Source organism: Rhineura floridana, chromosome 4 (genome assembly GCF_030035675.1).
Source record: "Rhineura floridana isolate rRhiFlo1 chromosome 4, rRhiFlo1.hap2, whole genome shotgun sequence".
Classification (NCBI taxonomy): Eukaryota; Metazoa; Chordata; class Lepidosauria; order Squamata; family Rhineuridae; genus Rhineura; species Rhineura floridana.
In genome coordinates this window covers 176810452-176822455 of record NC_084483.1, presented here as the reverse complement: position 1 = coordinate 176822455, position 12004 = coordinate 176810452, and the positions used below count along the sequence as shown (strand labels likewise).

General features: G+C 41.9%; 1 protein-coding gene across 2 annotated transcripts in view; it reads right to left on the bottom strand.

The window, feature by feature from the left end:
- Positions 1-12004, bottom strand: part of UBR2 (ubiquitin protein ligase E3 component n-recognin 2) — a 111486-nt gene that overhangs the window by 65779 nt on the left and 33703 nt on the right. For both annotated transcript variants that reach the window (XM_061625343.1, XM_061625342.1), the window contains exons 13-16: positions 7023-7122; positions 6593-6721; positions 4634-4817; positions 1626-1687 (exon numbers count right to left, since the gene is read on the bottom strand). In XM_061625343.1, coding sequence (XP_061481327.1) covers positions 1626-1687; positions 4634-4817; positions 6593-6721; positions 7023-7122 — 475 coding nt within the window. The remainder of the gene's footprint in view (positions 1-1625; positions 1688-4633; positions 4818-6592; positions 6722-7022; positions 7123-12004) is intronic.

Sequence of the window (12004 nt, the reverse complement as noted above, 5' to 3'; positions counted from 1 at the left end):
CAATGGCGGTCACTGAAGAACACTAGTGAGCTGAAACAGGGCTGACCAAAAACACTGCTGCAGCGGAGCGGCATCAAAATAAGCTCTACAGCCATAGGGCTGAAGGACGCAATCGCAGCTTTAAGGGCCAGCTGTGAAAATCACTGCCAAGGAGGCAGAACGGCCTGCGAAATCCCTACAGTCGTTGAGATAGTCGCAGCTAGCGGGGGGGGGGGCAATCGGCAAAGAAAGCTGCAAAACGGGAAGGAGCCGCAGCCGCAGGCTCCTGAGGTCAGTCGCAGCGAGATTTAAAATGCCACGGAACGAGCCGGGGAGGGAGGGAGACGGAGCAGCCCAACTAAATAAAGGGCCACTAGAAAGGCAAAAAGAGCCGCAGCCGCAGGCTCCTGGGGAGGAAAGACCAAGGGAGCCACCGCGAAAGTAGGCGGCAATCTATAAAATACACGAGACAGCGGAGGCGCAGAGCAGGAAGCTGCAGCCGCAAGCTCCTGGATTAAGGCTGCGTCCGCCACCTCAGGAAGGGAGAGCCACAGCCGTGGTCTCCCAGTAAGTCGCCATTCAGGCAGGGACTGAGGAAACAAGGGCGAAGAGCAACCCCCCAAAGAAATTCCCCAGGACAATAAAAAACAAAGACAGAAAAAGAACAATCAGTCCCACACACACTAAATTAAATAACAGAGGGAAGGAAACGACCAGGAATACACACACAAATCTCTATACCCTGTCACACAGATACACAAAACTTATCTACACTATCTTATACTCCAACTTGCACGGACGAAAGGCAAGAATGAACTGGAGAGTGGGAGGGGCCTGATGCCCCTAGTCTTGACTTCAAAACATTCTTGCCTTTGGACGATAGGTGGAGCTATGTTACCTGCTTGATGGCAGTCCTCCTGTGGAAAACAAAATGCTGCAGAATCCTCCCAGCCATGTGGAAAGAAGGGGAGTGTCAGAGCCCAAATATTGCTTAAGCTAATTCCAGCTCATATATCACTAAACCAAGATTTAACAGATGAGTGGGGAACCAGTGGCTCTCCACATGTTGTTGGACTACAACTCCCATCACCTCCAGCCAGCTTGGCCAATGATCAGCTGATGGGAGTAGTAGTTCAGCAACATCTGGAGGGCCCCATGTTGGCTCCCCCTGGTTTAGCGTTATGTGCAAACACAGTCAGAGTCAAGGAAGTCTCCTTATCTCTTCCAGCTCTCCGGTTGCAAAGTAGCAAGCAGATCTCACTGATACTACCCTATACAGTGCTCCAGAGGCAAAGGTCAGCACCATACATTCATTGTATATGTCAGTGCTTTACTAGACTTAAGGCAACAAACAATGGTTAACAGTATCAGGCCTTACTCACTCCTAAACTGTAGATCAGCCCAGCCCCCCAAATACCAATTCTGTTCTCCACATAATCCCCCACCAACTGGGACCAAATGCTTCTACTCCAAAGGCATTCTGGCAGTTGTGGTTCTGAAACTGAGTATTTAACCAATAGCTAAAGTAACTTTTCTTAAAAATTACTATATTTCTTTATCATTACAAGCAAAACACTTTTTTTGCAAAATTATTTCTTTTTTAAAAGTCCGAACCGTAGACACACATTTACTTGAATATTACTCACCATTGGCAGCTGTTCTGGAAATTTGTATGCCACTTCACTTTTGCTCAGAAGCACATGCAAACCTATATTGGCAAAAACAGCAACAACAAATGAAGATTTTATTTTAGTTTATTGCAATAATGGAGTTTGTGCATTTCTATCACTCTGGGACCTATGGAGGTTGTCAAAGAAAAAAACCCTTGAAATTATTAGGAAATGTTTCCACATAAAGACTTGAGATTTGGAAACTGCAATAACTGATCAGACTCAAGACAGAACAGATATAAAAAGTTTCTATAAGACCAAATCATATTAAACACATACATAAACATAGATATGCTTTACTAAATATGTTACAGCATTCTTATAAGCAGCCAAAAGGTATTGTATCTCTGGACAAAGGGAACTGAATTCAACTAATTACTATGAACTCTTCATTTGTTCTCAGAGCAAGCAGGTATCACCAGCCTGAATAGAAGACAACCTGGTTTTTAAATTTCATCCAAGCACTTACTTGAGCATTTAAAAGCTTGTGTTTAGCTACTGTATAAAATATTTTATTTCTAGGCCCATCAATGTCTCAACCCATGGGATCATATGCAACATACTAGCCATATATGCAGCCTGACTGGTCTTAATAAGTCACATTTTTACAGCTTGCCTGTGAATACAAAACACGAGTCTGCCAAAGGCTGTCAGGGGGTAACACATAACTGGTTTGTTGTATATGGTCTTAAGACTCAATTTCACATCCTTGTTTATACCTAAGCTAAAGTTCAATGCTCAATGTACAAGGGTGTAATGCACTCCCCTATCATAGTCAGTCCATTATTTAGTAAAGTTTGGATTGGTAGTGGCAGTTCTTCCTTCCAAGGGAGGTGCCCTGTTCAGATGGCCTGCCCTTGAAGACTCACAGAACCTGATGGGCTCCCAAATGCTCTGGGGTTTTCCAGCAGAGAAAACTGATGATCCTGTCAAAGACTTGGTCTCACTGTGGAATAGTGAGATGAGATGGTTGGTTGAACCAATCGCTCCCAAGTATCCTATCTAGCATTACGGAGCCTAAATGCCTCCCTGATATTCTGGGGAACTATGGGCTATGAAGCAAGCTGGATGAAAACTAGAGTGCAAGTCTTGCTCTGAAGCTGACCAAGCAATGGTTACTGCACATAGTTGTGCCCACCATGTGGAAGTGCAGACAATGAATGTGTATTTAGCATCCTGCATGGCATCCTCTAGAAGCCAGCTGGTGAAGCTCTTTCAGGTGGTCAAGAGGTTGCTGACTCCCCACTGGGGAAGAAAGAACCCTGGAGCATTCAAGAATAAATGACCAAGTGGCTACATATTTTGAGGATAAAGTTGATTGACTGCAGAGTGGCCTTGACTCTGTAGTTGTTGCAGTTCCAATCAAAGCACTCAATACCACTGTCTGTGTTATGGAATCCATTTCAGTTTATACAGCCTAATGAAGTTGACAAGATGTGGCTTTCAATACCATTTACCAAGGTATCCTCATGGACCAGCTCTGTGGGATGGGGGCACTGTCTTAGCTATAAGACTGAGTCTAGGAAGAAGCATTGGGAGAATGCTGGAAGATGGGGATGTCGCAGTGCACTATTTTATCTATATGAAGCTACTGGTAGTGGTCATTAGGACATTTTGGGGAAAGTGCTATTAGTATGCTGATGGCACTTAGCTCTAATTTTTCATAACATCTGAATAAAGAGAGGCAGTGCAGGCCTTTAACTGGATCCTGGATGCAGTGGTAGGCTGGATAAGGGAAAATAAGCTGAGCCTGAATCTGAGCAAGACGAGGCACTATGCTCAGGATGTTGGAAAAAACTATGCAATGGCCTGCCCAGGATGGAGTCCCTGAAGGAGTAGCTACATAATCGGGGGCTGCTTCTGGATCCAGCTTTGTCACTGAAGGCCCAAGTGGCCTTGGTGACTAGGAATGTTTTTCCCCAGATTTGAACGGTATAACTGCTGTGGCCATTTCTGGACTGGGATAGCCTGACCACTGTATTATGGGCACTGATGACTTCAATATTATATTACTACAATGCACTCTATGTGATGTTTTTCTGTGCTTGATCTGGAAACTGCAGTTGGTGCAAAACGCTGTAACACAATTGCTGACATGAGCGAGACCCTGTTGGCACATTACATCCCTCCTCAGGGATCTGTACTGGCTACCGATTGTTACTGGGCCAAATTGAAAGTGTTACTATTAGTATATAATGCCCTTAACAACTTGGGACTAGCTTACTTGAAGGAACACCTTACCTCATATACCACTCGACTGGTTCAATCTAGGGAACCGGCAGTTTTACATGTGCCACCTATTGTTCATTCCGCATGTTTAGGGAATCGATCCATCAATGTCACAGCACCACACTCTGGAACTTCCTGACAATTGATATTAGGTAGGCCCTTTTGCTGTATGGTTTTTGACACTTGCTAAAAGCCTTTGTTTAGGTAAGCCTATCCAGATATGTAAATTTGCCATGTACTTTAACAGGTAATTAAATGGATTATTTTATTTGTATCTTTGAAATTTTAGGTCCATTTTTATTGTTTTTTTATTTTTTATTGATATTTTAATGTATATTTGATATTTTGTACAAACTGCTTAGACGCTTAGATGATTGAGCAGTATACAAATCCAGTTAATTAATTAACCAACCATCAGCATAATAAGAGTAAACATATTTGCCAAGATCTGGTTTGTTTTCAAAGAAAATATGCACCAAATTAAAAGTAACCTTGTGCAAATACTGATATTGGAATAGGGCGATGTATACAATCCTGAAGCAGTTTTATGTAGGCTATAATAGGCTGATGTAACAATCTGTGTAGCGTGTATTAAAAATGATGCAGGGGACTACAGCTCATTTGACAATAGAGAAACCATGATGGCAACAGTCAGAAAATAAAGAAAACTTCAGGAAAATATCTAATATTTGAGGGCTTGTGCTTGCATAAACTGGTTTTTAAAAACATCACAAAACCAACCATTTGGTTCTTACCTGCAAGTAAACGGGAAACAGGTAGATGAATGCTCACTTTTTCTTGAGAAACACAATATCTGATAGTCTCAACTGAATGCCCACACATGTTGAGATCAATAGGTTGCTCTCCATCAGTAAAACCACTGTGGCATTGCATCAGTGTAGTCAAACATTTCTTATATGCTTCAATGAGCACTTTTTCCTACAAAAAAAAAAAGATTGAACGAATTTACAATTTCAGAAAATGCACCTCATCAGCATAAAGTTACAGCATTATTTATGATAAAAATAGATACATTAAGAAAGCACAATGATAAAACCTGGTCCCAGCTTATTGGGTTGGATCCAAAAAAAGTATGTGTTGAATGAGTTAACTCAGCATTATTATGTGAACTAATGCACAAACACTAATGGAAGACTTCGTACAAAAAGGTATCTGGAACTGTGTAAGCATAGGGATTGTAGAACTATATGTTCAAACATGTGATGCATGTAGCTCCCCATTCTATAAAAAGTCCTATGCAAACAATTTCCCATTGGGAAATGCTTGTAGAAGTTATGTACAATTCTGGCTGCATTTTAATTCTCCATTCCCAAGCACAAAGAGGAAGGTGCACCAATGAGCAACTATGATTTAGCTATCAGAACTTATTTTGTAATAAGGAACTGCATACACACTGGCCGTGTGTAAAGATTTAAACTATGAACTGTTAAAAAATATAGAATCTGTATCTTTAAAAATAGCTAGCAAATGTGCCAACGCTCAGTGGCAAACAGAAAAACATCTCTATATTTCACTTTTATGCAATGCTCTTCCCCCAAGGCTGAAACAGCTCTTCCATGAGCGAAAGAGGTCTTTAACCCATTTGCCTTTCCATACTAATCAGTCAAGAAGTTTTCTAAACAGAACTGGGGCAATTGAAAGACTGCCTTCTTCCACAGAAACCTGCCTGGATATAAAAATCCTCCTCAGAAGCCCTACTTCAGATCTCCCCAACTCTAGGACGTAAGAAAGGTGATGACCAAAATAGGGCACCACCACTAAAAAGATTTTAACTTTGGAATTCTCCAATGTCTTTTCACAGCCAGGTGAAAACTTCTTTATTGGGCCCAGGCCATATTGATTTTTATGCTCTTTAAGACTAACTTGGCACTGAAATACTTTAGCTGGCCTGTTTATTTCTGTCATTATTGTTTAGTTATTCAGTTTTGAAACTATTATTAGTCACACTAAGAGCATATGGGCTGAAGAACAAGAAAAAAAGTCCTCAATAAAATAGATTAATTAAATCTTTCTTCAGCTTCTGTCTTTACATCGATAATCAGTGCACCTTTAAAAAAATACAATACAATACAATTGTGGGCCATAAATAAGGTTGTTGATTAACCTTCACCTAGTTAAAACCTTCTTAGATATTTGTCCAGCAAAATGGATAACCGACTGGTATGATTTAACTAGGTGAGCTTTCATTCTCAAATAGTTTTATTTATTTATTATTTGATTTATATCCCGGTCCTTCCTCCCAGCAGGAGCCCACTTTAAAAAAAAGAAGACAGCTGGATTGGGGCCAATTGGCCAAGTCATATACATATTTAATTCAAAATATTTGACCACTTGTTATTTACAGGAGAGTTACAAAATTATGGGTATATTATTATTAATTCTCCTTTTTAGACTGAATCATTTTTTTAGGTGGTTAAACCAATATGGCAAGAGATAATTCTTCTCATGTATATATACTCCTTCCTTCTAAACCTTGAAATATACTGTTCTAGTCCAAACCTCAGGTCTGTTTGTAACACTAAGTCTAAAATCTAATCTATTCCAATAGTTCTTGCTTGAAAAAAACATGCATGACATTTGAGATCTCAGATTTTTAAACAGTTCAGTTTTATTGATACACAGCATATGCAAAAATCTTAAGAAAATGTAGTTATTTCAATAATTTGACTTCATTTGAATGAGATACAACTTACATCTAAAGCGCACCAATCTTGCATCATTGAGATGACATGTGTTAGTTTCATCTGCAACGTGAATGCTGCTTCCCACTCTGGTTCCATTTCAATGTGCTGCCCTACTTGGCGGGTTATTGGATCCATACCCTTCAGAAATGGATAAAAGTCAAATCATTTAGAACAGAACCATAAAAGTATAGGTAGGATCAGCGCTGAAACTCAGCAAATCTTGCCTAGTGATTACCTATAGAGAGAATTGTAGAAATATTTAGCTCTATTGAAATTGGGGCAACTCTACCCACCCAATGTCCTGACTTTTCCTTTTCCCTGGAACAGACAGACCTAAACACAGATTTCCAATGTCTAGCAATATTTAAACAATAATCTGAAGAGTTACCTACACCATCTGATTTGCTAATTCCATTACATAGTACCTAAAGAAAAGTACCTGCATACACTTCAGTAACTCCAAGAAGCCATCGAAGCCATCCAGAAATCTTTGCCTCAAATCATCTGACCAATCAACTGGCTTGCTTATCAACACATACCTGCAGTACAGCAGAAATAAATTTGTAAGCCGATTTTTGGGTATCCATATAGAATGGTCCCTTGGACCCACCTGAAGGGTGATTTTTCACAGGTACGCCTGCCATCAGATTGGTTAGTAGTGCCATCTAGTGTCCGAAGGCAAGAATGCACTAGAGTTAAAACCTGGGGCTCGAGCCCCTCCCACTCCAGTCTTCATGATGACGAGTCCGAAGTGGTAATCTGAAAGTAACCAAAGGGCAAAAGCCCCAGCAGCAAAGAAAATATACATAGCAAATATCATAGAACTTGCAACATAAGAACAGGTTTTAACGAAAGAAAATCAGACAGAGCACGAAGCACATAGATTGAACTATATACGAAATACTGAACCAATTTCCCCAGAAATCCCCCACAAGGGAGGGACGTGATGGCAGGCGTACCTGTGAAAATCACCCTTCAGGTGGGTCCAAGGGACCATTTTCCACAGGTAGCCTGCCATCAGATTGGGATGTACCAACGTAGCCCCCTAATAGGGAGGGATTCCTAGGAAGTTACAAATCAGAAATAACGTGTTGCAGGACACGTCTCCCGAAAGAGGCGTCAGCTGAAGCATAGCGATCAATCTTATAATGCTTCACAAAGGAGTTAGGGGTAGCCCATACCGCCACTCTGCATATGTCTGTAAGAGGAGCATTAGTTAGGAAAGCCGCCGTAGTGGCAGCAGACCTGGTCGAATGGGCCGTGATGTTAGACGGCACTGGCAAATTAAGTGACTGATATGTAATAGAAATACAGGCTCAAAGCCAACAGGACAAAGTGGATTTGGACACCTTTTTTCCCAAAGATCTCGGATGAAAGGATACAAATAATGCGTCTGTCTGTCTAATATCCTGGGTGCGAGAGAGGTAAACTTTGAGCGCTCTCCTAACATCCAGCGAATGCCAGGCCTTTTCGAGGGGATGGACCAGCTTTGGACAAAAGGATGGAAGTACAATGTCCTGGCTACTGTGGAACACTGAGTTGACCTTAGGACAGAACGATGGATCCAGCCTCAGGACTACAGAGTCCTTATGGAATACGCAGAGATGACGGGCCGATGACAGGGCCTGTAACTCCGAAATCCACCTCGCTGAAGTGATAGCCACGAGGAAAAGGACTTTAAAAGACAACAGTCTTAGAGGCACTGAGGCAAGAGGCTCAAATGGAGGTCGCTGTAATGCCTGCAAAACCTTGGAGAGGTTCCAGGATGGAAAGTGGTGACGTACCGCTGGAGAGAGGTGGGGAGCTCCTCTTAAGAAGCGTTTGATGAGCGGGTGAGTGCCTAGGGGTGCTGCCGATGAAGAAACAGACAGAATTGAGGAGATGGTGGATGCCTGTCTACGCAGGGTGTTTGGTCTGAGTCCCAATGTCATGCCTCTGTGTAGGAACTGTAGAACGTGCTGTACAGTGGCTTGGGGTGCTGAAAAACCTTTAGAAGTGCACCAGCTGGGACTTCCGGGAAGGGTGACTTCGCTTGTGCCTGCTTTTGGGACGGGCTCCTGCCTCAAAAGAAGCTTATTCAGATATAAATCAGTCAGAACATTTTTTTTTGACTGATGAAATTTCTCCCGGGCAGGGAGAAACGTAGAGATCAACCTCAAAAGCCTGCTTTTGTTGGGAGGACTGGATTTCATTAATTTATGAGATAAGGTCCAGCCAACAATGCCGGACGGACTTCCGAACAAGCTCTATCTGTTTAAGCGATACGTTTATCTTTTCTTTAAAGAGAGAACGGACTAACAGGCAAGCACCCTTCTTTCTATTATTTTTTTTTACTTGGTTTAAATTGTTGCAGCAAAAGGAGATTTGTCAGATTGATCAGCTTTGGACAACTTCTGGGTGAGCTATAACTCTTCTCTGTTATTCACGAAATTAACAGCTTATCTCTGTTTCTGTCGCAAAAAGCTGTCCTGGAAGTGCATTCTAAAGATAATAAACAGAAGAGGGATTTCTATTCCTGATTTCTATTCCGAGGAATATTATATTGTCTGGGACTATTCTCTTTTTGGTCTATTTTATTTTGACGAATCTGCTTCTTCACGACGCCACTAACTGTTTTGATGCTGGGAACTAAATTTGTTTTGCATTCTTGAACATAGAGAGATAAGGCAGGTTGCTCTGTTTATACTGTGATGTCATCAAGCCTGGAATATTAACCCAATTGTTGCTGAAATAAGAAGTGGTTCTTCTTTATTTTTGTTTTGCTTTGTTTTCGTGGTTTTAAAAATGGCAATCAAGAAAGTGGCTGAGAATCTGGAAGTAACTATGTTTCAGAAAATAATGGATGAGATTGAGATAACGAAACAAACCCTGCGACAGGGTAGTAAGGAGCTGAAAATTGAACTGAGCAAAATGACGCAGGAGCTTAAAGAAATAGGGGATCCTGTGAGAGAGGAGAATGAGATCAGAGATGAGAAAAGAAAAAATAAAGGGAAGATACAAGCCCTGGAGATTGGAACAAATGTGGAATTGGAAAAAGATCTGGAGTTTATGGATTTTAGAAATAAAATCTACTGTTTGGAATTTAACGTTATCTCTGAAGAAATTAATGAAGATATTAGAGATAAAGTTATCAATGGCTTGGATAATCTTCTGGACTGGAATGATGTGATGGAGTTTGATATAGAGAAAATCTATGGAATTAACTGCAGCCATGTGACAATGGAAAAACTCTCAAGAGATGAGCCAGTGCATTTTGTAAAAAAGAAGAACACAGATATGACTTTACAACAGTATTTCAGCAACTTATTCAGAATGGATGGCAAGAAAATATTTGGGATAGAGGAAATTCCCATCAGACTCTTATTATATGACTATGGCTACAACAGCAAGATTATTATGGAATACTGATAATGGAAGATTGGACACTGAAATTACTGGACTTAACAGGACTATTGAAGATGGAAGATGGAACTAATAGGGATAATGGAATAATGGCTATTGAAATTATTGGACCTAACAGATTCTGATGAGATGGATTAATCGAAATGTTTATTTGGACTATGGTTATGACAATAAGATTATTATAATTATTAACGAGATGGATTAATTGACATGTTTATTTGGAGAAAAATTGATAGATATATTTCTTAAAGAATTGAAACCTCTCTTTGACTTTTTGTGGAAAGAATAAAGTAATGTTTATGAGATTTGATGATTAATTAAGATAACTACTGGAGGAAAGTGATTTTATAATATGATTTAAGAGACAGGATTGTTATATATTGTAGACCTATAACTGATTTGATATGTGACAAATGGAAAGTCAACATTTTATTTTTTTTGTTTAATCATTTTTGTTTTGTTTTGTTTTTTGTCTTTGAATGTTTTATGATTTTGTTTTCTATGTTTTATGAAAATTTGAATAAAAATTATTGTAAAAAAAAAAAAGAAGTGCACCAGCTGGAAAAAGTACGCCAAGTACTCTGATAGATTCGAGTAGTTGACGGACGCCGAGATGCTAAAATAGTGTTTATGACCCCTTGAGACAGACCAGCAGAGATCAACTGTGTCCGCTCAAAAGCCAGGCTGTCAGTCTCAGCCAGTTCGGGTCCGGATGCCAAACTGGTCCTTGGGAGAGAAGATCCGGCCTGATTGGAAGAGTCCAGGGAGCCGCCATTGACATCGAGAGGAGGTCCGAAAACCAGGGTCTGCGAGGCCAGTAGGGTGCTATGAGTAAAATCCGTGTCCGTTCGAGTCGGAGTTTTGTCAATGTCCTGCCTAGGAGTGATATAGGCGGGAAGGCATAAAGGAGCCCGTGTGGCCATGGTGTCGTCAGCGCATCCACTGCTTCCACCGTTGTCTCTAGGTACCTTGAGAAGTAACGAGGCAGTTGTCAGTTTTGGCTGGAGGTGAAGAGATCCAGTGAGAGGGGGCCGAACCGCCGCTGAAGGAGGGTGAACACAGCTGGATGAAGTTTCCATTCTCCCAGATGGATCGTTTGCCTGCTGAGCCAGTCGGCCGTAACATTTAGCGTGCCGCTGAGGTGTTCTGCTCGTAATGACAGGAGGTGGGACTCGGCCCAGTCGAAGAGTCGTGTCGCTTCCTCCTGTAGAGCCCTGGACCTTGTGCCTCCTTGTCTGTTGATGTGAGATTTCACGCAAACATTGTCCGTGTGAATTAGGACGTGTTGTAGAACGAATAGTGGCTGGAAGTGTCTTAGAGCAAGATGAGCAGCCCTGAGCTCCAGCCAGTTGATGTTGTAACTTAGTTCCTGGGTTGACCACACGCCTTGGACAAAGGTGGAGTTGCAATGGGCTCCCCAGCTGGACAGACTGGCATCCGTGGTGATTAGGACTCTGGTTGGGTCCCGGAACGGTGTCCCCTTGGTAAGGGAAGTTGTGGATACCCACCAGCAGAATGATTGCGTCAGAGATTGGCCCAGAGGAATTACGCGATGGTTGGACTTGGAGATGTCTGCTTGAAAGGGTAGGAGAGCCCATTGTAAAGGTCTGGAATGATGTCGGGCCCACGGAACGATGTGGATGGTGGAGATCATTGCCCCGAGAAACTGGGCCAGAAACATGACATCTGCTGTGGGGCAATGTAGAAGTAAGTTTGCCATGGCTGTGATGGAAGCAATACGGTCTGGGGACAGAAAGGACATGGCTAGGGATGTGTCCAGTATTGCCCCTAAGTGCTGGAGGCGCTGAGTTGGTTGTAGATGACTCTTTTCCGCATTGATCAGCCAGCCGTGAGAGTGTAGTGCCTCTAGGGTGAACTGGATCTGCCTGTTGGCCAAGTCCCGGGAGCCTGCTCGGAGGAGGAGGTCGTCGAGATAAGCATAAATATGGACCCCCTGGAGGCGGAGATACGCTAGCATGGTGGCCATCACTTTGGTGAAGACTCGGAGGGCTGAGGAGA